The sequence below is a fragment of the Oncorhynchus gorbuscha genome, unplaced genomic scaffold, assembly GCF_021184085.1.
Source record: "Oncorhynchus gorbuscha isolate QuinsamMale2020 ecotype Even-year unplaced genomic scaffold, OgorEven_v1.0 Un_scaffold_891, whole genome shotgun sequence".
Taxonomy (NCBI): domain Eukaryota; kingdom Metazoa; phylum Chordata; class Actinopteri; order Salmoniformes; family Salmonidae; genus Oncorhynchus; species Oncorhynchus gorbuscha.
The window spans coordinates 2,366-30,000 of record NW_025745865.1 but is presented as its reverse complement, the minus strand read 5'-3'; the positions used below and the strand labels follow the sequence as shown (position 1 = coordinate 30,000).

General features: G+C 47.3%; 1 protein-coding gene across 8 annotated transcripts in view; it reads right to left on the bottom strand.

The window, feature by feature from the left end:
• LOC124020727 (nephronectin-like) overlaps positions 1-27,305 on the bottom strand; it is a 70,212-nt gene extending 42,907 nt beyond the window's left edge. For 2 of the 8 annotated variants that reach the window (XM_046335981.1, XM_046335984.1), the window contains exons 1-3: positions 27,036-27,304; positions 9,766-9,866; positions 3,762-3,818 (exon numbers count right to left, since the gene is read on the bottom strand). In XM_046335981.1, the coding sequence (XP_046191937.1) occupies positions 3,762-3,818; positions 9,766-9,866; positions 27,036-27,106 (229 nt within the window). In that variant the 5' untranslated portion in view covers positions 27,107-27,304. Of the gene's footprint in view, positions 1-3,761; positions 3,819-9,765; positions 9,867-27,035 lie in introns of all 8 variants that reach the window. The other 6 variants (XM_046335980.1, XM_046335985.1, XM_046335978.1 and 3 more) reach the window with 5 other exon arrangements.
• Positions 27,306-27,635: the final 330 nt, after the last annotated feature.

The window sequence follows — 27,635 nt, the reverse complement described above, 5'->3', positions numbered from 1 at the left end:
ACTGATATTTACGGTGGGAAACGGCCAACACAGCGAAACTAAACGAATAGCCTCATAGCTCACTATTAGCACGCCGTTAAAGCACACAAAGGCAAACGCCTTGAACATTATGTTCAGTATCAGGCAGTAGAAACAACATAAAACATCATATTTTCTGACTGCTGGTTGTCCATTGTGTGAAGTGTTGTTTAGGGCAACTGAAGGCATTAAGACTTAGTAATAGTAATGCTTTACAGTATCTCTGTGTGTTCTGGTGTTGGAGACGCTCGAGTCCCAAATGCTACCCTATTCCCTTCATAGTGCATTACTTTTGACCAGAGCTCAATTGACCCTGTTCCAAGGTAGTGCATTACATAGGGAATATGGTGCCATTTGGAACGCAGGCACAGAGCTGGAGGCTTGCTCTGCTTTCTGTTCTGTCTAACTGTGCTGCTCACTGTGTTCACCTGCAGCATACTAACCATGGCTGATATACAGGGGCCTCAGCCAACTGGTACTAATTTCCATTAAAAGCTTCATTAAGTCCGTCATAATAGGGACCAATCAGGCTCGTTGGAGATGGAGACGGGGGGTTATATGTGTTTGTGGCAGGAAGAAGGGGTGAGTGTGCGTGTGTGCATCATGATTGGACACGTCTGGGCGAGCTCGCTTATCTTGTCACAGATTTATTGTGTGCCTGATACCATCATTATGTGAAGTACAATGTAGAGGTTCAGTGGGAAAGAGTGGAGACTCAACATCATGACTGATGCTTAGTGGAAATAGACAACGGAACTGTACAGAAGACTAGCTGAGCATTGCTTAACTATAAAGATATAAGCAAGCATGAAAAGTTTAATTTTGGCATTGCAAGTACACCCTACAGGTGTATGATCTTAATTTGATCACTCTTTGTTGCTGAGAATTTTCCTGCACAGCATGGAAAATGTACACTTGTAGTGTATTCAAGGCTTACGTCTTCTAAAGTTTGTAATTTATACTTTACATGTTAGTCATTTAGCAGATGGTGTTATCCAGAACAACATACAAAAGCAATTAGGGTTAAGTGCCTTGCTCAAGGGCACATCGTTAAGAGTTTTCACCTTTGTCACATTCTGACCTTTATTTCCTTTGTTTTGTATTTATTTAGTATGGTCAGGCCGTGAGTTGGGGTGGGCAGTCTATGTTTGTTTTTCTATGATTTGGGGATTTGTATGTTTCGGCCTAGTATGGTTCTCAATCAGAGGCAGATGTCATTAGTTGTCTCTGATTGAGAATCATACTTAGGTAGCCTGGGTTTCACTGTTTGTTTGTGGGTGATAGTCTATGTTGATTGCTTGTGTCATCACAGTTCTCATTTAGCTTCACGGTCGTTATTTGTTTATTGTTTTGTATAGTGTGTTTCAGTGTTTTCTTTATTACATTTCATCATGAACACATACAACGCTGCATTTTGGTCCTCCGATCCTTCTCGCCTCTCCTCTTCAGATGAAGAGGAGGACGCCCGTGACAACCTTTTACATTTCAGACTTGATTTTCCTTAACAAAAAATGTATCTACCTCTAAAAAAATCCACATAATAATTGACATTTCCTGTTGCTGCAGGATAGTTCTCCTGCTGTAGCAAACCGCTCCAATTAAGATCCTACACCAGTATATAGGTTACTCAAAATGCCCATTCACAAAATGTCAATTGAAATCGAATTAGGTAGCTATATGAAGCGTATCGTTGCGGCGGTTAAATCTTTGAGCATGGGGCGTTGGAGGCGATAGAGGGATAGTGTTCATATTTCGGCTTGGAACATTGTTCATATTGAATTCACAGCCATTAGTGGGGATTCCTTTAGCTGGAGGAGATAGCATTGTGTAGTCTCATTCCACTTTATTAGAATGTGTAACCTAATAGACAAGACAGCGTTAGCCCATTTTCCAAACCTGGGATATATGAGATAGGGTGTTAACGCGAGGACGCAGGTGAGCTGTGAAACCTCTAGATTACGCCCCTGATTAAAAAGAAAAAAGGTTCGACATATTTTGGCGGGGGGAGTTGAATCAGGGAAACGTGTAAATGTTGTATCTGGTCAGCGATTTGGGCCAATTGAAATCATTTATTAATACAGCTGACACGGTCACTGTCACGAGCTGTGAGTGGTTTTATTTTAAGTTTTTCCACAGAGGGTAGTATGAGGACAAGCATGCTCAGAAGTAACCCATCCAAGGCTGTTGGGTTCAAAGAAAGGTTGGTCTTTTTAAATCTGCGGTGTGGCCCAGGGAAATACCCTGTGTTCATTAGACCACATCAAACCACATGAGGAACTAAAAATGGCCGCCGCAACCGCAGAGGAGCAACTACATGCTCCAATTCAACGCGCTTCTCGTTCCCTGAATACCTACTGATGACACCCCTTCACACCAGTTTGCATCAGGCATTCCTCTGGCCATCCATCCTTAGAGCCCATCTAAGGATCAGGCCCACAGTGTCCAGACTGGAGCCTGAAGTCACAAGCTCTGCTGGTCAGCTGCTGCTAGCAACCTAGCAGTGCCAAAAGCCCTGGTCTGGCCTAGTAAGCCTATGTAAATTACAATCGCCAGAACAACCCCCATCCCCAAAGAACATTTTGACGGCAGTTTTAGCCTCTAATATTAGTTTATAATCATCAAGTTCAATCCTACGGTCAATCAAATCGAGATATTTGGTCTCTGGGGGTCAGATGTTTGTGAACTACATTGGAATGAGGAAGTTGTAGCTCCAGCTACATTTCACTAACTACTGTAACTTGCCAGTGTTTGGAAAAGACAGTTCATATGTTAAGTAAGATACAGTATATGATATTGTCAAAATCATTGTATTCGGGTAGAAGAAAAGCTGGATATTTTTTTACTGTACTGCTTGACATACATGTATTGCTAGAAAAAACATTTTAGCATTCCGTTATCTGACAACGGAGTTAATTTCGTGCAATTCTACACATTTTGCCATAGGGCAGAGAGGAAAATGAGCTATTTTACATATCATTTCCTAAACTTCTACGCAGTTTGCCACAGGGTGTAGAGAATTTGCTTGCAGTTTTTAATATGATAGTGTTTCTGAGTAAGACTGAATAACAAAAATCAATGGGGGCCCCCCGGCTGGTAATTCCACCATGATTACTAAGTTTAGATAGCTGGCCGCTAGACTAACTTACCATTCTGAAATACTTTCGCTGACGTGGGCTAATTGAGTGACTATCAGTGACTGACATAACAAGAGAAAAACTCCTGATGCACAACCACATTTTTTCATTGCACCTTGTTTATTCTACTATTTTAACTTGCAACAGTAAATTGAGACCCCGACTGAAACAACACATAATCTGCCATCACTGATGTAAACGTACCATTTGGAAGATCTACATTGAACTACAATTATTTTACATAGGCTCTTGGTTGAGGAAGTTTTCATGTACTAACTAGGCAGCTGTATATAGTTTATATGAGGATATCAAACACACAGGAAATGAATAACTAACACTTAGCCATCTGAGGGCATCATCACATAGCTCTCAGTCAAGTTGCTGGTGTGAACGCCAAACGGTGGCTGCAGCACCAGAGTTCTCAAGCCAGAAGGGGAGGAGATATTTCTTTGCCAAGGGGATGGGGAAGGTTGGAGGATGAGGGAGAAGGGGGGGGGGTGACTATTAATAAATCAGTGAAGCCAGGATTCAGAGGATGTGTCTGCCTCGCTGCCTCCAGGACCTCGTCTTGCCAATAATTATTTGAAAGAAATATGTGGAGCAGCTGACCTTGTGGCGGACACCGTATTCTCCCGACTACTCTGTGGGTTAGAGCGAAGACGCCTGCTGCAAAACAAATGTGCAAACACAAAGAAAAGAACATTCCAGCGTTTTGTCTTGGTTGGATGAGAGAACAGAATCATGGCGTGAGAGAGCCAGAGAGCCGTGCTCTTTTTGACGAGTAAAGCATTCTTGAAATGATGCACAAAGCAACACGAGGAGTCACACACATTACATGGTTACAACCACAGAGAATGGGCGTCGGATGTCACGTCCCCTTCGCAACATGCAATGTAGCTAGTAGCTACATCTTGAACATGCTTACAAATTCAAGTTTAGATCAATCACACTAAATGTAAGCACAGGGTGAATTCCAACTTCCACTTAAGTCTAGTAATGCATTGATGTCAATGGGAAACGAAGTGAAAATTCAATTTAAATGGCAGTTAGCATAAGCACCATGGAGAATGGATGCTTCTCATCACGCAATGTTGCCAGCAGCTAATAGCTATGTTTGAAAAATGTTTACAAATTGGAGTTTAGATAGTTTAATTAGTAACATTGATGGTCAAATTGTGCCGTGGTTCCGCAGAGATACCACGTGGCATCATGCTGGCTAATTGCATATTTGTGGAACGTTCCCATCACAAGCCAAGAGGAGAAAGACAAGGCGTTTTCTTCTAACACACAGGATGCAGATTCTGTGATGTTCAATTCAATATCCTCCTCCATTCCTTTGATGGATAAAAATACCACCACCGTCACCACATTTTGAAGGAGGCCGCAGCATATTTTTCTGTGTCTGACAAATAATTGATACAAGTGCTTAGGTATGAACAGATTGATATTTGACAAAGTATTTGATCCTTCCTAGGCCCACGTTGAATTGAAACACAATCTATTGATTTCTCCCTTTCAGAATCCATGTACTTTTTATTACCTTACCTTCCTTGTCTCTTACTAACCTCATTACCACTAACAGATCAAACTACATGATTAAGTTTCTATTGAATGGATTTCCCCCATCCAGCTAATAGCAGATCAGTGGCCTTGAAGAAAACGAGACAAAGAGAAGCTATTTAAGACTTTTATTATTTAATGGGTGCTTAAATTTGTCCTATATTTGGAAATGTGTTTTCTTGCCTATCCTCAACCCTCAGGGTGAAGGGTCACGGCCAGGGTTTTGGTTAAACTGTATCAGTTTACCCATTTTGTCACTCACTCATTGGCTTCCATTACCAATTAAAAGTCCTCTCCTAATCCAAGCTACTTTGTACTTCGAGAGGGAAACCGACTAAACAGTCTCAGGCAAAACTGCACTGAAGATCGGTATCCTCTTGGATTTCTTTCCAAAATCCGGGATCAAAGCAATAGACCGGTAGGAGAGAGTTCATTTGGGATTCCTTCTGTAGGGAGAGCGAGAGAGAGAAAGGAGAAAGAGAGAGAGAGAGAATGAGAGAGAGAATGAGAGAGATGGAATATGATGCAACTGAGGAGGCTTCAATTTGATTAAATTCATTTAAAAAATCACTGTCATTTGTTTAGTGTTGGTTTGATTAATTGCAGCTCTTTGCCATAATCCGAGAGCTTGTTATGACTAAACGACTAGGACATGAGGACTAAGAAAAACTTGTTGATTTGCCAGTGGTCTATTCTCATCCTGACTGTGAGTTAAACCTGAGGGACATTCTGATGTGTATGTAATCATCGGAGATATACTGCAGATGCTTAGCAAGGCAAATGCATCTCTGTTTATGGTGGCACTTGGATAAAGTAAAGTAACGCTGCCTGTGATTTAAACCACCCAATCGCATAACATGTCAGTGTCGTACCAATGGAAATGCTTGGCCTATAATAAATCTCTCGCTTTCTCTTTCTTCCTCTCGTTTCTCTCTTTCTGTCCCTCTCTCTCTCTCTCTCTCTCTTGCTCTCTCCTCTCTCTCCACCATCTCTCTCCTTCTCCATTTCTCTCTGTCACTCTCTGTCTATCTCTACTCACTCACGCCCTCTCCCATCTCTCCTCTCTCTCTCTCAGTTCTGGGGACAGGGAGCTTTAAATTCGGGGCAGACCCATTCCAGTTCTCCATTCTTTGTGAGCAGTCACCCAGACCGATCACTGAACTCTTGCAGGGCTGGAGACAGCCAGAACCCGATAGCACCACCAATCTAATCTCTGGGGCCCCAGAACTGCAGTGGTGTAATCTGTAATCCATGACGACTGGCCTCCCTCCGTCTCCGAAGTTTAAATCAGCCCTGTGGCAACATGATGGAGTACTGATTGAGGTCTCGAGTGATTGGACTCGTGTGGTACGCTCGGTCGGGGGCATTTGAAGGCGTTAGCGAACATTCTGGTTTTTCTCCTATGGCATTGATTTATCACAACGTCTGAGACGGATGGCTGGTGGGAAAACGATACGGTTTCCTTCAAAAACAGGTGGTGGGTAAAAGTAGCTTTTGCCGAGAGGGGGGACGACTCTCCGAGATGAACTCAACGTTTTCTCGTACTTGACATGGAATGTGTGAGACTCCTGATGGGTACTTTGGAACAGTGTTAGAGAAAACAGACAGATAAACACACTGCTGTTTAATGAACAGAAACAAGGTCCTGTCAAAGGTATCTACTCACCCAAAGGACTTCAACATGTCAATCAAACGTCAAGCGGAAACACGGATTACTCTACTAATCCCTGTCACTGTAGATCTTGTGTATTTCTCAATTGTCTAGAAACACTGTCCTCTCCTTGCCTCCTGTTTTCTCCTTCATTGCACTGATCTGAGAGAACTGACCAGGTGAAAGACAGCCTTATGATGGGCTTGATTCCACCATATTGTTTTCACCTGTCAATTCATTTCAAATCAACGCAGAGGATGGAGCTAAACCCAAACAGGATAAAACAAATATTTGGTCTGATATATGATGTTATATTCTGTCTACTCTAGAAACGGAGCTAACTTCCTCTTCCTGACTGATCCAACATGGACAGCTGGGAGGACCTGAGCCAAGCCCAAAATGACTAGGAATCAACACGTATTGAGTACAGGGATTCCTGCCAACACGACAGCAGAGCTCTTAGCTAACTAGCCTAGCAACATGTTGGGGAGGACAGGGATTCCTGCCAACACGACAGCAGAGCTCTTAGCTAACTAGCCTAGCAACATGTTGGGGAGGACAGGGATTCCTGCCAACACGACAGCAGAGCTCTTAGCTAACTAGCCTAGCAACATGTTGGGGAGGACAGGGATTCCTGCCAACACGACAGCAGAGCTCTTAGCTAACTAGCCTAGCAACATGTTGGGAGGACAGGGATTCCTGCCAACACGACAGCAGAGCTCTTAGCTAACTAGCCTAGCAACATGTTGGGGAGTACAGGGATTCCTGCCAACACGACAGCAGAGCTCTTAGCTAACTAGCCTAGCAACATGTTGGGGAGGACAGGGATTCCTGCCAACACGACAGCAGAGCTCTTAGCTAACTAGCCTAGCAACATGTTGGGGAGGACAGGGATTCCTGCCAACACGACAGCAGAGCTCTTAGCTAACTAGCCTTGCAACATGTTGGGGAGGACAGGGATTCCTGCCAACACGACAGCAGAGCTCTTAGCTAACTAGCCTAGCAACATGTTGGGGAGGACAGGGATTCCTGCCAACACGACAGCAGAGCTCTTAGCTAACTAGCCTAGCAACATGTTGGGGAGGACAGGGATTCCTGCCAACACGACAGCAGAGCTCTTAGCTAACTAGCCTAGCAACATGTTGGGGCCTTAGCCGTCACAAATAATAGCAACCACAAAAGCATCCATTTCTGCCGCTTTGTCTTGAGCCTCGTCTCTTGAGTTCCCTCCCAGCACAGTCTTGGTCTGGCTCTAAGTCTGAGTCGCTATGTCATTACCATAACTTGTTTTTCTCAAGCTAGGGTCTATGTGAGAATGCAATTACCATATTCTGTTTTTCTTTTCACCTCAAATGAGGAGCGAGGGATAAAGAGGAGAGGAGAGTCAGCTGGCGGCGAGGCAGAATGTTAATCTGACACGATAAGTGGGCCTAAGGTTACTCAACTCAACATTAACACTCTCACCTAGGGGAGAAGGGAAGGGAACGAGGTCGACCACCATAACAGAGTGTCTGAAAGGAGGGCCTGATGCCAAACCTAAACTAAGTGAAGGTTATTGAGCTCAACACCCTCGCCTAGGGGAGAACGAAAGGGCAATAAGTGGGTCACCATTACAGTAGCCTTCTCCCAGGTCAGTATGTACTGTCTTGATAGCTTCTCTGGTCATTGTAGGACAACACAAACAGATCTGGGACCAGGCAACCATAACAGGGCATCCAATGGAAGGCCCAGTGCCAAACGGAAACAATAGAGCTCAGCGTGAAGTAAATACCTTTGGACAGGGACCAGCAGTGTGACATTTTAGTTTCGTCTAAAAACGACAACATGAACAAACACCAAAAACTCTAGCATGATTATAGCATGAGTCATGACAAGTGATTAGCAAAAAAACAACAACAACAAAAGAGCTAAACAAAATGCATATGAGGTGAAAGGTTATGAAGGTGATGTGAAGTATAATGACGATGACATGAAAGCATTATAACCCCTCCCCACCCCCAGGCTTCCAGGTTAGTAGATTGACAGAGACGGAGCCAACATGCAGCCCAGCCTCTCTCCGTCTACTCTCTACATGTTGTGCGTAAGTAAGCCCGTTGTGTCACCCATCACACTTCCGCAGCCGAAGCAACAGCTGTACCATCATGTGTGCAGCAAGCCATGCAGTGTATCTCCCATTTGTCAGGCTGCTCGACACTTTCAGAGCTCCCTATTAATATCATTCACACATCTCTGCAGGATATAATTACACAGTATGGCAGCAGCCAATACTTCTCTGTTTCCATAAGAGTCAATATTTGTCCATAGGGCTAGATATTTTATTAAGGGTCAATATAATATCAGACGGTGGTATAATGTAATACTGTTGCACAAAAATGTGTTCATTCTAATAAAATGAGGTATATTGAGGCTACTGTAGGCTCATTCTAGTAAAACGAGGTATATTGAGGCTACAGTAGGCTCATTCTAGTAAAACGAGGTATATTGAGGCTACAGTAGGCTCATTCTAGTAAAACGAGGTATATTGAGGCTACAGTAGGCTCATTCTAGTAAAACAAGGTATATTGAGGCTACAGTAGGCTCATTCTAGTAAAACAAGGTATATTGAGGCTACAGTAGGCTCATTCTAGTAAAACGAGGTATATTGAGTCTATAGTAGGCTCATTCTAGTAAAACGAGGTATATTGAGGCTACAGTAGGCTCATTCTAGCAAAACGAGGTATATTGAGGCTACAGTAGGTTCATTCTAGTAAAAAGAGGTATATTGAGGCTACAGTAGGCTCATTCTAGCAAAACAAGGTATATTTACAGTAGGCTCATTCTAGTAGGGGCATCCTCTGAATCCATGACTGGATTTACTCAACATGTCACCAAATTGATTCCCTGCACACCTGCATTTACATATACATTACATGACATTTACTAAATATACACTCACAGCAATCATTTACAATTATCTGTTTACATGGCTACAAGCGTATAATGGGAATCTGCTCACTAGAGCATTATTTACGGCTAGAATATCGTTCCCCCAAAACACGGAAAACTCAAAAGCAGCAGTGAAAATGTCAAGTTTATTTTTCACTTTGTGTGTGTGTACGTCCACGTATGTGCCTATGAACAAGTGTGTGTTCCGTGTGCTCGTTGGTAGAGTGTGTGTTTCAGAGCCCTTAGTTACTATATGTCTTCTTTATAGCACTTTGTGACATTGGCTGATGTAAAAAGGGGCTTTATAAATACATTTGATTGATTCTCGACAGGTGTTTAATCCTCTTTCTACATCCTAATTGTGGTTAGATCCCAGCAGCTACACCCAGGTAACCCACGGCAACCCCTGTCGGAAACCCTGGTTGCCCCCGGTAACCCTAACCCAGCAGCGGGCACGGTAGAGTTGGCACTACTCACGTTGGCAGTGGCCCCAGGAGCGCCGGGTCCATCCCCAGCAGCAGTCGATGCGGGCGCCGTAGCGACACAGCCCATTGGACGAGGCCATCTGCCGAGGCCACCTGTCAGGAGACAGCTCTATCAGTTCACAGCCAATTAAAATGGACGAATTTAAAAGCCAGCAGGGTCTGTTGGTTCTTGTCCACCAAGCCGGGAGAGAGAGGGAGAGAGAGACAGAGACAGAGAGACAAAGAGACAAAGAGACAGAGAGACAGCGACAGCGAGAGAGACAGAGAGAGACAGAGAGAGAGAGAGAGAGAGAGAGAGAGAGAGAGAGAGAGAGAGAGAGAGAGAGAGAGAGAGACAGAGACAGAGACAGAGAGACAGAGACAGAGACAGAGACAGAGACAGAGAGACAGAGAGAGAGAGACAGAGACAGAGAGACAGAGAGAGAGAGACAGAGACAGAGAGACAAAGAGACAGAGAGACAGCGACAGCGAGAGAGACAGAGAGAGACAGAGAGAGAGAGAGAGAGAGAGAGAGAGAGAGAGAGAGAGAGAGAGAGAGAGAGAGAGAGAGAGAGAGAGAGAGAGAGAGACAGAGAGAGACAGAGAGAGACAGAGAGAGACAGAGAGAGACAGAGACAGAGACAGAGACAGAGACAGAGAGAGAGAGAGAGCAGTCTCTGACTGGCAGACTGAATATATGTTTGTTCATTCTTTACCCTGCACATAATTAAATGTTACTTGTTTTCCAAATGTGAAGCTACTCCCATGTCGCTTAGAATGTGTAAGGAAAGTAAACAAACTTATCTGTGAGCGAGCTGGCACAAAAACACAGGACATTTCCCAATCAGCATGTTGGCATTTATTGCACGGGGGAGCCATGTTGGTTGGTGTGATATCAGAGCTGAAGACTTACGGGTGAGACTACAGAAGAACAGGACCGAATGTAACTAATACGACAAGCTTCTCTCCACATCAGTGATCACTGACACTTTAATCTGTGGGGCCAGGCAGAGACTCCCATAGCTCAGAATGAAGGTGTGTGTGTGTGTGTGTGTGTGTGTGTGTGTGTGTGTGTGTGTGTGTGTGTGTGTGTGTGTGTGTGTGTGTGTGTGTGTGTGTGTGTGTGTGTGTGTGTGTGTGTGTGTGTGTGTGTGTGTGTGTGTGTGTGTGTGTGTGTGTGTGTGTGTGTGTGTGTGTGTGTGTGTGTGTGTTGTGAGATTAGACTGTGGTGAGTTATCATTGTGACGTTCATAATGTGACACCCCCCATCTTCAGACTGGGGTGTATTCAGTGATGTGAAATGTTCTGAACATCGCAGATAGAGATAAAAGGAATAGATCTGACACAATGGCATGACAGACAGTCCTATCTGCTCTGCACAACACAGTCCAATCTGAATGTCACAGTTGAACAAGCCCCTGCTCTGAGTGCCAAAACCAAACGAGGTAGAGGCGTCATGAGCATCGACTGTCTGTGTGCCAACGTCCAAATGAAACTTTATCAGAAACAGAATGTCAGAATGTAATTTGCTATTAAAGGAAGTGGGGAAGGATAATGCCATCTTCCAGAAATAGGAAAGAGAACATGAGGCTAGAGCCGTTTTCATCCTGGCAATGGGCAAATACCTTATGACAGTTCTTGTATGAAAACCAGCCTAAATAATGTTACTGTGAACTGATGTTACATTCTGTTCTATTTCAGAGAAATAGCTTCTTGGCAGAGTAGAGTAGGATGACTTATTTATCTGTAGCGGAAGCACAGCACAACATATTTTTAACAGGAAATAGAGAAAGATTAAGCCCATTTAAGGATGCCTCGGATGGGGACAACGATCAGAGCATGGTTGTGTTCTGTGACGTTAGCTAAATGAATCAGAGACAGTAGAAATAGAACGAACAGAGCTGATTCTAAATTCTACATGACACAGAATCATCTCTGTTCTAGACAATTAATTTATATCTGAACGTTTTGTAATGACAGAGAGATCAAGGTTCTGATGCTTGTTATCGAAAGGAAGTAGCCAAAGGTGTCTCGAAAAAAACACTTGGCAGAAGGGTGCGTCTTGCCTTGCTCTATCGTGCCTCAGCATTGAGGGCTGAGGAGACTGAGATTGACGTGGTTGTGCATGCGGGACACGTCCTACCCTCCTGCTATCCCATCCAGTTAAGCCTCCATTGCCAAAACTCTGGAAATGCTAATGTCTGCCCCCGCTGCCAATTACTTCACAGTGGAGAAAGTCTGATGGAAGATGCTAAGTGGAAATGGCAGGACCAGGGAAAATGTTTGTACGCAGCATGGCTGGCAAGAGAGAAGAGAGAGAGAGAGAGAGAGAGAGAGAGAGAGAGAGAGAGAGAGAGAGAGAGAGAGAGAGAGAGAGAGAGAGAGAGAGAGAGAAAATCAGGAGCCCTGAGCACAATCCAATAGGAGACACATTGGGAATGTTAAGGAGAGAAATAGAGAGAGGAGGAGAGAAGAGGAGAAGGGAGGAGAAGATAAAGAAGCAGAGGAGAGGGCTCTGGAATTGATTGCCAAACATGATTGTGAATTGGGGGCTGAGAGTTACCGTGCACACACAGCAGGACCGCTGACCAGATGGAGCCACAGGTCACACACACACACACACACACACACACACACACACACACACACACACACACACACACACACACACACACACACACACACACACACACACACACACACACACACACACACACACACACACACACACACACACACACACACACACACACACTGAGCACCTGGTCAGATACAGGGATATAGTCCCATTGCCACAACCCTCTGCTGATAGCTAATAGCATGCCTTGCTAATAACTATCAATATTGAATGTGGATCAACGGGTGAAAAACATCATTAAAATAGCTGATTAACACATAATAACGAGGAGGAAGAGTTGCTGCAAATTGGTTCATCATCGTATTACTAATTTAAACATAACTCCTTGGCTGTTATTATTCAGGGGTAATTTTTATCCACCAGCGTAAAACTAATAGGGCCTAAAAGTGATATGATATTGCGGGCATAGCCTCGCCAACTGAGTGGGAGGATGATAATTGGTTTTCCTGAAGCGTTTTTGCAACACAAAAAGTGGCAGTGTAGTCGACCCTGTGCGGCGGGCAGGCAGGGCAGCAATGCCAACGAACAGGCGATGATGCAAATGAACTTTGAGAGGTACCTCATAAAGAGACGTGTGATGCCACGCCAGTGGAACAGGAGGTGAGGTGGGAGAGAGGGAGGGAGAGAGAGAGAGAGAGAGAGAGAGAGAGAGAGAGAGAGAGAGAGAGAGAGAGAGAGAGAGAGAGAGAGGGAGGGAGGGAGGGAGGGGGAGGGAGGGAGGGAGGGAGGGAGGGAGGGAGGGAGGGAGGGAGGGAGGGAGGGGGGAGGGAGGGAGGGAGGGAAAAGCGCTCTCTGTCACTGTCTCTCTCTCTCCCTCCATCTCTACCACTCTCTCTCCCTCCATCTCTACCACTCTCTCCCTCCATCTATACCACTCTCTCTCTCCATCTATACCACTCTCTCTCTCCATCTATACCACTCTCTCTCTCCATCTATACCACTCTCTCTCTCCATCTCTACCACTCTCTCTCCCTCCATCTCTACCACTCTCTCTCCCTCCATCTATACCACTCTCTCCCTCCATCTCTTTCTCTCCCTCCATCTCTACCACTCTCTCCCTCCATCTATACCACTCTCTCCCTCCATCTCTACCACTCTCTCCCTCCATCTCTACCACTCTCTCTCCCTCCATCTATACCACTCTCTCCCTCCATCTCTACCACTCTCTCTCTCTCCCTCCATCTCTACCACTCTCTCCCTCCATCTCTACCACTCTCTCCCTCCATCTCTACCACTCTCTCTCCCTCCATCTCTACCACTCTCTCCCTCCATCTCTACCACTCTCTCTCCCTCCATCTATACCACTCTCTCCCTCCATCTCTACCACTCTCTCCCTCCATCTATACCACTCTCTCCCTCCATCTCTTTCTCTCCCTCCATCTCTACCACGCTCTCCCTCCATCTATACCACTCTCTCCCTCCATCTCTACCACTCTCTCTCTCCATCTATACCACTCTCTCCCTCCATCTCTACCACTCTCTCTCTCCATCTATACCACTCTCTCCCTCCATCTCTACCACTCTCTCTCCCCATCTATACCACTCTCTCTCTCCATCTCTACCACTCTCTCTCTCCATCTATACCACTCTCTCCCTCCATCTCTACCACTCTCTCCCTCCATCTCTACCACTCTCTCTCTCCATCTATACCACTCTCTCCCTCCATCTCTACCACTCTCTCTCTCCATCTATACCACTCTCTCCCTCCATCTCTACCACTCTCTCCCTCCATCTCTACCACTCTCTCCCTCCATCTCTACCACTCTCTCCTCCATCTATACCACTCTCTCCCTCCATCTATACCACTCTCTCCCTCCATCTCTACCACTCTCTCCCTCCATCTCTACCACTCTCTCCCTCCATCTATACCACTCTCTCCCTCCATCTATACCACTCTCTCCTCCATCTCTACCACTCTCTCCCTCCATCTATACCACTCTCTCCCTCCAGCTCTCTCTCTCTCTCTCCCTCCATCTCTTTCTCTCCCTCCATCTCTACCACTCTCTCCCTCCATCTCTACCACTCTCTCTCCCTCCAGCTCTCTCTCTCTCTCTCCCTCCATCTCTTTCTCTCCCTCCATCTCTACCACTCTCTCTCCCTCCATCTCTTTCTCTCCCTCCATCTCTACCACTCTCTCCCTCCAGCTCTCTCTCTCCCTCCATCTATACCACTCTCTCCCTCCTTCTCTACCACGCTCTCCCTCCATCTATACCACCTCTCCCTCCAGCTCTCTCTCTCTCTCTCCCTCCAGCTCTCTCTCTCCCTCCATCTCTACCACTCTCTCCCTCCATCTCTACCACGCTCTCCCTCCATCTCTACCACTCTCTCCCTCCATCTCTACCACGCTCTCCCTCCATCTATACCACTCTCTCCCTCCAGCTCTCTCTCTCCCTCCATCTCTACCACTCTCTCCCTCCATCTCTACCACGCTCTCCCTCCATCTCTACCACTCTCTCCCTCCATCTCTACCACTCTCTCCCTCCATCTATACCACTCTCTCCCTCCATCTCTACCACTCTCTCCCTCCATCTCTACCACTCTCTCCCTCCATCTCTACCACTCTCTCCCTCCATCTCTACCACTCTCTCCCTCCATCTCTACCACTCTCTCCCTCCATCTCTACCACTCTCTCTCTCCATCTCTACCACTCTCTCCTCCATCTCTACCACTCTCTCCCTCCATCTATACCACTCTCTCCCTCCAGCTCTCTCTCCCTCCATCTCTACCATCTCTCTCTCTCTCCTCCATCTCTACCACTCTCTCCCTCCATCTATACCACTCTCTCCCTCCATCTATACCACTCTCTCTCCCATCTCTACCACTCTCCCCTCCATCTATACCACTCTCTCCCTCCAGCTCTCTCTCTCTCTCTCCCTCCATCTCTTTCTCTCCCTCCATCTCTACCACTCTCTCTCTCCATCTCTACCACTCTCTCTCCCTCCATCTCTACCACTCTCTCCCTCCAGCTCTCTCTTTCCCTCCATCTCTACCACTCTCTCCCTCCATCTCTACCACTCTCTCCCTCCATCTCTTTCTCTCCCTCCATCTCTACCACTCTCTCCCTCCAGCTCTCTCTTTCCTCCATCTCTACCACTCTCTCCCTCCATCTCTACCACTCTCTCCCTCCATCTCTACCACTCTCTCTCCCTCCAGCTCTCTCTCTCCCTCCATCTCTACCACTCTCTCCCTCCATCTCTACCACTCTCTCCCTCCATCTCTACCACTCTCTCCCTCCATCTCTACCACTCTCTCCCTCCATCTATACCACTCTCTCCCTCCATCTCTACCACTCTCTCCCTCCATCTCTACCACTCTCTCCCTCCATCTCTACCACTCTCTCCCTCCATCTCTACCACTCTCTCCCTCCATCTCTACCACTCTCTCCCTCCATCTCTACCACTCTCTCCCTCCATCTCTACCACTCTCTCCCTCCATCTCTACCACTCTCTCCCTCCATCTCTACCACTCTCTCCCTCCATCTCTACCACTCTCTCCCTCCATCTCTACCACTCTCTCCTCCATCTCTACCACTCTCTCTCTCCATCTCTACCACTCTCTCCCTCCATCTCTACCACTCTCTCCCTCCATCTATACCACTCTCTCCCTCCATCTCTACCACTCTCTCCCTCCATCTCTACCACTCTCTCCCTCCATCTCTACCACTCTCTCCCTCCATCTATACCACTCTCTCCCTCCATCTCTACCACTCTCTCCTCCAGCTCTCTCTCCCTCCATCTCTACCACTCTCTCCCTCCATCTCTACCACTCTCTCCCTCCATCTCTACCACTCTCTCTCTCCATCTCTACCACTCTCTCCCTCCATCTCTACCACTCTCTCCCTCCAGCTCTCTCTTTCCCTCCATCTCTACCACTCTCTCCCTCCATCTCTACCACTCTCTCCCTCCATCTCTACCACTCTCCATCTCTCCATCTCTACCACTCTCTCTTTCCCTCCATCTCTACCACTCTCTCCCTCCATCTCTACCACTCTCTCCCTCCATCTCTACCACTCTCTCCCAGCTCTCTCTTTCCCTCCATCTCTACCACTCTCTCCCTCCCATCTCTACCACTCTCTCCCTCCATCTCTTTCTCTCCCTCCATCTCTACCACTCTCTCCCTCCATCTCTACCACTCTCTCCTCCATCTCTACCACTCTCTCCCTCCATCTCTACCACTCTCTCCCTCCATCTCTACCACTCTCTCCTCCATCTCTACCACTCTCTCTCTCCATCTCTACCACTCTCTCCCTCCATCTCTACCACTCTCTCCCTCCATCTCTACCACTCTCTCTCCTCCATCTCTACCACTCTCTCCCTCCATCTCTACCACTCTCTCCCTCCATCTATACCACTCTCTCTCTCCATCTCTACCACTCTCTCTCCATCTCTACCACTCTCTCCCTCCATCTATACCACTCTCTCCCTCCATCTATACCACTCTCTCCCTCCATCTCTACCACTCTCTCCCTCCATCTCTACCACTCTCTCTCCCTCCATCTCTACCACTCTCTCCCTCCATCTATACCACTCTCTCCCTCCATCTCTACCACTCTCTCCCTCCATCTCTACCACTCTCTCCCTCCATCTATACCACTCTCTCTCTCCATCTCTACCACTCTCTCTCTCCATCTCTACCACTCTCTCCCTCCATCTATACCACTCTCTCTCTCCATCTCTACCACTCTCTATCTCCATCTCTACCACTCTCTCCCTCCATCTCTACCACTCTCTCCCTCCATCTATACCACTCTCTCTCTCCATCTCTACCACTCTCTCTCCATCTCTACCACTCTCTCCCTCCATCTATACCACTCTCTCTCTCCATCTCTACCACTCTCTCTCTCCATCTCTACCACTCTCTCCCTCCATCTATACCACTCTCTCTCTCCATCTCTACCACTCTCTCTCTCCATCTCTACCACTCTCTCCCTCCAGCTCTCTCTTTCCCTCCATCTCTACCACTCTCTCCCTCCATCTCTACCACTCTCTCCCTCCATCTCTACCACTCTCTCCCTCCATCTCTACCACTCTCTCCCTCCATCTCTACCACTCTCTCCCTCCATCTCTACCACTCTCTCCCTCCATCTCTACCACTCTCTCCCTCCATCTCTACCACTCTCTCCCCTCCATCTCTACCACTCTCTCCCTCCATCTATACCACTCTCTCTCTCCATCTCTACCACTCTCTCCCTCCATCTCTACCACTCTCTCTCCATCTATACCACTCTCTCTCCATCTCTACCACTCTCTCTCTCCATCTCTACCACTCTCTCCCTCCATCTATACCACTCTCTCTCTCCATCTCTACCACTCTCTATCTCCATCTCTACCACTCTCTCCTCCATCTCTACCACTCTCTCCCTCCATCTATACCACTCTCTCTCTCCATCTCTACCACTCTCTCTCCATCTCTACCACTCTCTCCCTCCATCTATACCACTCTCTCTCTCCATCTCTACCACTCTCTCTCTCCATCTCTACCACTCTCTCCCTCCATCTATACCACTCTCTCTCTCCATCTCTACCACTCTCTCTCTCCATCTCTACCACTCTCTCCCTCCATCTCTACCACTCTCTCCCTCCATCTATACCACTCTCTCTCTCCATCTCTACCACTCTCTCCCTCCATCTCTACCACTCTCTCCCTCCATCTCTACCACTCTCTCCTCCATCTCTACCACTCTCTCTCTCCATCTCTACCACTCTCTCCCTCCATCTATACCACTCTCTCCCTCCATCTCTACCACTCTCTCTCTCCATCTCTACCACTCTCTCCCTCCATCTCTACCACTCTCTCCCTCCATCTCTACCACTCTCTCCCTCCATCTCTACCACTCTCTCTCTCCATCTCTACCACTCTCTCCCTCCATCTCTACCACTCTCTCTCCCTCCATCTCTACCACTCTCTCTCTCCATCTCTACCACTCTCTCCCTCCATCTCTACCACTCTCTCTCTCCATCTCTACCACTCTCTCTCCTCCATCTCTACCACTCTCTCTCTCCATCTCTACCACTCTCTCCCTCCATCTCTACCACTCTCTCCCTCCATCTCTACCACTCTCTCTCCCATCTCTACCACTCTCTCCCTCCATCTCTACCACTCTCTCCCTCCATCTCTACCACTCTCTCCCTCCATCTCTACCACTCTCTCCCTCCATCTCTACCACTCTCTCCCTCCATCTCTACCACTCTCTCCCTCCATCTCTACCACTCTCTCCCTCCATCTCTACCACTCTCTCCCTCCATCTCTACCACTCTCTCCCTCCATCTCTACCACTCTCTCCCTCCATCTCTACCACTCTCTCCTCCATCTCTACCACTCTCTCCCTCCATCTCTACCACTCTCTCCCTCCATCTCTACCACTCTCTCCTCCATCTCTACCACTCTCTCCCTCCATCTCTACCACTCTCTCCCTCCATCTCTACCACTCTCTCCCTCCATCTCTACCACTCTCTCCCTCCATCTCTACCACTCTCTCCCCCATCTCTACCACTCTCTCCCTCCATCTCTACCACTCTCTCCCCCATCTCTACCACTCTCTCCCTCCATCTCTACCACTCTCTCCCTCCATCTCTACCACTCTCTCTCTCCATCTCTACCACTCTCTCCCTCCATCTCTACCACTCTCTCCCTCCATCTCTACCACTCTCTCTCTCCATCTCCATCTCTCCCTCCATCTCTCTCTTTCCCTCCATCTCTACCACTCTCTCTCTCCATCTCTCTCTCCTCTCCATCTCTACCACTCTCTCCCTCCATCTCTCCACTTCTCCCTCCATCTCTACCACTCTCTCCCTCCATCTCTCTCTTTCCCTCCATCTCTACCACTCTCTCCCTCCATCTCTCTCTTTCCCTCCATCTCTACCACTCTCTCCTCCATCTCTACCACTCTCTCTCTCCATCTCTACCACTCTCTCTCTCCATCTCTACCACTCTCTCCCTCCATCTCTACCACTCTCTCCTCCATCTCTACCACTCTCTCCCTCCATCTCTACCACTCTCTCCCTCCATCTCTACCACTCTTCCTCCATCTCTACCACTCTCTCCCTCCATCTCTACACTCTCTCCCTCCATCTCTACCACTCTCTCTCCATCTCTACCACTCTCTCCCTCCATCTCTACCACTCTCTCCCTCCATCTCTACCACTCTCTCCCTCCATCTCTACCACTCTCTCCTCCATCTCTACCACTCTCTCCCTCCATCTCTACCACTCTCTCCCTCCATCTCTACCACTCTCTCCCTCCATCTCTACCACTCTCTCCCTCCATCTCTACCACTCTCTCCCTCCATCTCTACCACTCTCTCCCTCCATCTCTACTCTCTCCCTCCATCTCTACCACTCTCTCCCTCCATCTCTACCACTCTCTCCCTCCATCTCTCTCCCTCCATCTCTACCACTCTCTCCCTCCATCTCTACCACTCTCTCCCTCCATCTCTACCACTTCTCCCTCCATCTCTACCACTCTCTCCCTCCATCTCTACCACTCTCTCCCTCCATCTCTACCACTCTCTCCCTCCATCTCTACCACTCTCTCCCTCCATCTCTACCACTCTCTCCTCCATCTCTACCACTCTCTCTCCCCTCCATCTCTACCACTCTCTCCTCCATCTCTACCACTCTTCCCTCCATCTCTACCACTCTCTCCTCCATCTCTACCACTCTCTCCCTCCATCTCTACCACGCTCTCCCTCCATCTCTACTTTCCCTCCATCTCTACCACTCTCTCCCTCCATCTCTACCACTCTCTCCCTCCATCTCTACCACTCTCTCTCTCCATCTCTACCACTCTCTCATCCATCTATCCACTCTCTCCCTCCATCTCTCTCCTCTCCATCTCTACCACTCTCTCCCTCCATCTCTCTCTCTTCCTCCATCTCTACCACTCTCTCCCTCCATCTCTACCACTCTCTTCCCTCCATCTCTACCACTCTCTCCCCTCCATCTCTACCACTCTCTCCCTCCATCTCTACCACTCTCTCCCTCCATCTCTACCACTCTCTCCCTCCATCTCTCTCTTTCCCTCCATCTCTACCACTCTCTCTCCTCCATCTCTACCACTCTCTCCTCCATCTCTACCACTCTCTCCCTCCATCTCTACCACTCTCTCCCTCCATCTCTCTCTTTCCCTCCATCTCTACCACTCTCTCCTCCATCTCTACCACTCTCTCCCTCCATCTCTACCACTCTCTCCCTCCATCTCTCTCTTTCCCTCCATCTCTACCACTCTCTCCCTCCATCCATCTCTACCATCTCTCTCTTTCCTCCATCTCTACCACTCTCTCTCTCCATCTCTACCACTCTCTCCCTCCATCTATACCATCTCCCTCCATCTCTACCACGCTCTCCTCCATCTCTCTCTTTCCCTCCATCTCTACCACTCTCTCCCTCCATCTCTACCACTCTCTCTCCCTCCATCTCTACCACTCTCTCTCCATCTCTACCACTCTCTCCCTCCATCTATACCACTCTCTCCCTCCATCTCTCTCTCTCTCTCCATCTCTAGCACTCTCTCCCTCCATCTCTACCACTCTCTCCCTCCATCTCTACCACTCTCTCTCCCTCCATCTCTCTCTTTCCCTCCATCTCTACCACTCTCTCTCTCCATCTCTACCACTCTCTCCCTCCATCTATACCACTCTCTCCCTCCATCTCTACCACGCTCTCCCTCCATCTCTCTCTTTCCCTCCATCTCTACCACTCTCTCCCTCCATCTCTACCACTCTCTCCCTCCATCTCTACCACTCTCTCCCTCCATCTCTACCACTCTCTCTCCCTCCATCTCTACCACTCTCTCTCTCCATCTCTACCACTCTCTCCCTCCATCTCTACCACTCTCCCCTCCATCTCTCTCTCTCTCTCCATCTCTAGCACTCTCTCCCTCCATCTATACCACTCTCTCCTCCATCTCTACCACGCTCTCCCTCCATCTCTCTCTTTCCCTCCATCTCTACCACTCTCTCCCTCCATCTCTACCACTCTCTCTCCCTCCATCTCTACCACTCTCTCTCTCCATCTCTACCACTCTCTCCCTCCATCTATACCACTCTCTCCCTCCATCTCTCTCTCTCCATCTCTAGCACTCTCTCCCTCCATCTCTACCACTCTCTCCCTCCATCTCTACCACTCTCTCTCCCTCCATCTCTCTCTTTCCCTCCATCTCTACCACTCTCTCTCTCCATCTCTACCACTCTCTCCCTCCATCTATACCACTCTCTCCCTCCATCTCTACCACGCTCTCCCTCCATCTCTCTCTTTCCCTCCATCTCTACCACTCTCTCCCTCCATCTCTACCACTCTCTCCCTCCATCTCTACCACTCTCTCCCTCCATCTCTACCACTCTCTCTCCCTCCATCTCTACCACTCTCTCTCTCCATCTCTACCACTCTCTCCCTCCATCTCTACCACTCTCTCCCTCCATCTCTACCACGCTCTCCCTCCATCTCTACCACTCTCTCTCTCCATCTCTACCACTCTCTCTCTCCATCTCTACCACGCTCTCCCTCCATCTCTCTCTTTCCCTCCATCTCTACCACTCTCTCTCTCCATCTCTACCACGCTCTCCCTCCATCTCTACCACTCTCTCTCTCCATCTCTACCACTCTCTCCCTCCATCTCTACCACTCTCTCCCTCCATCTCTACCATCTCTCCATCTATACCACTCTCCCTCCATCTCTACCACTCTCTCTCCCATCTCTACCACTCTCTCTCTCCATCTCTACCACTCTCTCTCCATCTCTACCACTCTCTCTCTCCATCTCTACCACTCTCTCTCTCCCATCTCTACCACTCTCTCTCTCCATCTCTACCACTCTCTCTCTCATCTCTACCACTCTCCTCCATCTCTACCACTCTCTCCTCCATCTCTACCACTCTCTCTCTCCATCTCTACCACTCTCTCCCTCCATCTCTACCACTCTCTCTCTCCATCTCTACCACTCTCTCTCTCCATCTCTACCACTCTCTCTCTCCATCTCTACCACTCTCTCTCCATCTCTACCACGCTTCCCTCCATCTCTTTCTCTCCATCTTTCATAAAACTGAGCTTAGCCCTCGGCTGTTGGAACACGGCAGAATCATGCACACAACTGTGCTGTTATAACACGATTTATCAAAGTAGAACTGAATTATGACTAGGCCAGTTATACACTACGGTATGTTGGAGTGATGTCCCATCAACTTCTCCATGTAAAATTCATAATGTGTTATCACTGTAATCATTCTGAACACGTTGCGCTGTAGAATAATTGCGTTGACGGCAGATCAGATAGATGTATGTCTTCATCCTTCTTTATCCATGTCTATGTCTGACCTTCTGTGTATGAATAATACTACACTGCAGTAAGCTGTGAAGGAACTGAAGCACAGAATTATCACGTTTGGCATTCCATTGGTGCCTCATCAGGAAAACAAACCACTAGACAGGGTCTTCACAACAGACGCTGGGGAAAGGATCCATGCTAGTCCATCATCTAGCCCCGGTGTGTGTGTGTGTGTGTGTGTGTGTGTGTGTGTGTGTGTGTGTGTGTGTGTGTGTGTGTGTGTGTGTGTGTGTGTGTGTGTGTGTGTGTGTGTGTGTGTGTGTGTGTGTGTGTGTGTGTGTGTGTGTGTGTGTGTGTGTGCGTGTGTGTGTGTGTGTGTGTGTGTGTGTGTGTGTGTGTGTGTGTGTGTGTGTGTGTGTGTGTGTGTGTGTGTGTGTGTGTGTGTGTGTGTGTGTGTGTGTGTGTGTGTGTGTGTGTGTGTGTGTGTGTGTGTGTGAGATAGGCCAGCAGAGATAGGCATCTCTGCTGTTTGACAATGAATAGGATGACATATTGCTCATATAGCAGTACCCGACACTTAAGTGGCACTATGTTGCTTGACAGTGACACACACACACACATTCTCTCTCTCTCTCTCTCTCTCTCTCTCTCTCTCTCTCTCTCTCTCTCTCTCTCTCTCTCTCTCTCTCTCTCTCTCTCTCTCTCTCTCTCTCTCTCTCTCTCTCTCTCTCTCACACACACACACACACACACACAACCTTTGCATACACATTTAATCTAAATATCTGAGGACAAGTAGCACACTCATGTTAAAGAGCGCATCGCTTCATAAATGTTCATGAAAGTGGTTCGCTTCTATTCTGAAAACGACTAGTACCACACACTTCTGTAAGCACCGGTTGACATGTAGCCTTTTTCACTAGTCCTGCTGAATTACTTTGACCAATGTCCAGGAAAATGGCTTGCTCTCTCTGTATACACTTATTCACGTATTTTAACGTCAACCTTGGGGGATAAAATAAGGTCTGTCTATCTTTGAAGGTCTAATGTTGTTAGAATAAGGATGTTTGGAAGGAGAGTGAGGACATGGTTTGTAGCAGCAACTTGGAGAGAGGAGGATTGGAATGTATTGGCTGTGTCTGGAGCAAAGCAATGTGGCGACATCATCATAGAGAAATAGCCTCCATTAGTAGTGGCTATTTAAAGCGGGAATCTGGATTTTCTCCAACTAGAATAAAATATCTCATCCTAGCGGTTCAATGGTCTGATTAATGGTCTGACATACAAACTCAGGATTGTGGCTTTAAAAAAAAAGCGAACTAGTCCTTTAAATGTTATCTGATGTGTAGTCTTTCATCGAGGCAAAGTGTTGTGACCTTACCTCAGATAGCCCATTTCCTGATTACAATACAGAATCACTTATAGACCACATCACAACAAGATTGGCCAAGCGCCATTTTTCATTCTTGGACTAAACATTACTGACAACAATGTTGATGAGTAATGAAAACCCCTCAACAGGGAATTACAGGTATAGTTAATCAGTAATTAATCAGGCCTGTTTTGAGCCAATTTACCACTAGGACAAAACGACCTTGCTGTGGCTGGCCGGTGAGCGGTGACGCCCCCCTCAGTTGCTAGCTTAGCCCATTAGCTCTCTCCTCCAAACAGCTAGTTCAGATAATAAATGACTTTCCTCCACAGTGTTCTCACGGGACCCTCTCCCTATGAATTTAGATTGAAGTCAGCAGGCCAGGTTTATAACCGGGGAAATAGGCCAATAATGACCCGCGTGACAAGCCGCGCTCCATCAGAGGGAGACGCTAATTACGTATGCTGCTCCTTTAATGTAAATGACCATTATGGGTTGGGCAGGGAGGGGCATCATGGGGAAATATCAGCACAACTCACCAGACTGGGACCGTGGTCCTGTCACAACACATTAACATTACCTAACATTAGACACTGTGACCAAGAACCTGGAGTAAACATCCACAAACACATACAATCACTCACACACTCTCACCTTCACACACACACACACACACGCCCCAACCAGTGTTTAACGACAGACAGGTAGGAAAGTTCAGCGCTATCAATCCCTAAGATATATTCTATTGACTCTGAGACCTTATTTGTGACAACAATAAATGGGGGTGAAAAACCAAATTAAAATGCTCAACTGCGATCACTATTCGAGTAATATCACGTCTTAGAAATACTCTCCAACTCTGTCTCACTCTATTGCTATTTGTACGGAGTCTAATCCAATTATAGTGTGAGACCTGAAACTCTATCCTATGGAGATACCGAATAAAGGTTGTCTTCAATGCACCATAGGACCAGCACTCAGATTGAGGATCCAATCCGAAATGCCACCCTATTGCCTATATAATGCACTACTTTGGACCAGGGCCCATTGGGAACTCCACAGGGAATAGGGTGCCATATAGTGCACTACTTTGGACCAGGGCCCATTGGGAACTCCACAGGGAATAGGGGCCATATAGTGCACTACTTTGGACCAGGGCCCATTGGGAACTCCACAGGGAATAGGGTGCCATATAGTGCACTACTTTGGACCAGGGCCCATTGGGAACTCCACAGGGAATAGGGTGCCATATAGTGCACTACTTTGGACCAGGGCCCATTGGGAACTCCACAGGGAATAGGGTGCCATATAGTGCACTACTTTGGACCAGGGCCCATTGGGAACTCCACAGGGAATAGGGTGCCATATAGTGCACTACTTTGGACCAGGGCCCATTGGGAACTCCACAGGGAATAGGGTGCCATATAGTGCACTACTTTGGACCAGGGCCCATTGGGAACTCCACAGGGAATAGGGTGCCATATAGTGCACTACTTTGGACCAGGGCCCATTGGGAACTCCACAGGGAATAGGGTGCCATATAGTGCACTACTTTGGACCAGGGCCCATTGGGAACTCCACAGGGAATAGGGTGCCATATAGTGCACTACTTTGGACCAGGGCCCATCGGGAACTCCACAGGGAATAGGGTGCCATATAGTGCACTACTTTGGACCAGGGCCCATTGGGTGCCATAACTCCACAGGGAATCCAGGGTGGGTGCCATATAGTGCACTACTTTGGACCAGGGCCCATTGGGAACTCCACAGGGAATAGGGTGCCATATAGTGCACTACTTTGGACCAGGGCCCATTGGGAACTCCACAGGGAATAGGGTGCCATATAGTGCACTACTTTGGACCAGGGCCCATTGGGAACTCCACAGGGAATAGGGTGCCATATAGGATGCAACCTAGCCTCAGTTCCTCAGTCTACTGTATCACTCTCCCAAAGGAAACAGCCTTTATGATGATGAATACTGCAAGGCAAGTGCATTGGCGCCAGTCCAGTGAAAGTGAACCTGTCTTATTAATAAACAAGCTTGAAAACGTATCCTGAAGGAATACATATCTGGAATACCAGAGGGCTTACTGTGTATATAGGTAGAAAAAATTATATAGGTCGTTTTATATACAATGACCTAAAATGGAATTCGTCAGTATGATGTTTTTATTACTGCTTATTAAGAGCTGTATAACATTCCTTTTATGGAGAGAGACAAAAAATGACAGCTGCACCAGATAAGGTAGATGTAGATTTCAATCTCAGGAACATTCTTTAGATTGGGCACTTTTCTCCTTTCCAAATACTTCACCGGATTCGTGTTTGGACATGAACCACCCGACAAGGTAGGTGCTGTCACCGTGATATCAGCTCATTGGGAGGGAAATCCAAGAAACTGACTTTGCAAAGAAAGTCGGCTGCTGGCTACTCGGTTTCTCCAAATGTAGGCCTAAAGAGCGAAACACTGTGTATTACCAAAGATGGTTAAGAAACTCTGTGGTATTCGGCCTACGTACTAACATAGACCTAGTAGATCCACATAAAGAATGACAAACAAAAACCACCAGCAAAAACATTACAAACATATATTCATGTTCATTTCTTATATATATATAAAAGTACACCATTCACTCCAGATAAACAACTATGTTATTATTTATGAAAATGAGATTACACTGGTATAGGTCTATTCCTTCCACTGTACGTCAAGTGCGACTACAGCCCGAATCATTTCAGCACGTCAGCAACGTTTCAGTCTATGCATTGCAAACTCATATGCTCACTATGTGGAAGTCGCGTTCATGGAATTAGGAATCAATAGCATCTCCGTGGTCACATTAACCTCTTTAAAAACTCGCTCAGAGTTTATGAGAGCAACACCTTCTCCACATTCCACAATCACCAACGCAATTTGAACACTTCCAAAAACAACATAATTGATAGAATGTTTTTAAACAAAAAATAATGAATTGTAGCCTATTGAACCATATGTGGAGATGTGTGCACTTACCTGCCGTCATTCTCAGCACTTGCCCCTAAACAGAAACCGTACAACACCATCAACTTTATCCATAATTCCATGGTTAGGGGAATGAGCGCACACCGCGCTTGAACTCCTAAAATCCAAGTGAAACGTCGGACTGTACACCGCAGTGTTCAATCGTTAAAACGAAACGAAACAGTGGAGATTTGTTCCCTCCCAACGTTAAACACGCACTGGCATGAGAGGAGATTCGCTGTTGTCCTTCAAACGGATCCCGATCCATTAAAATGTTTCGGAGGTGCAGCAAAGGCAGGGGAGAAACCAGTCCGTTTCTTCCTCGAGAAGTGACCCAGCGCGCGTGGAGCGGAGTGCACTCTACTGGTGTTAAATGGACCCCGCAGGTTCCTTCTCTCTCCGTCTCTCCGCACAAGTTCACTGGGCTGCTACCCAATGAAAACGCATCAGCGCAGTCGGAGCGCGCACTGCTCGTCAGCAAGACTGTTGTGAATACACTTGGTCGTGGTATAGTGCTATGCCACTTTGCGCAGTGGTAGGCTGGAAATCCATAGATAAAAAAATAAAATAAAAATGCAAATTAGCGACGGTCTATTTATTCATTAATTTGGG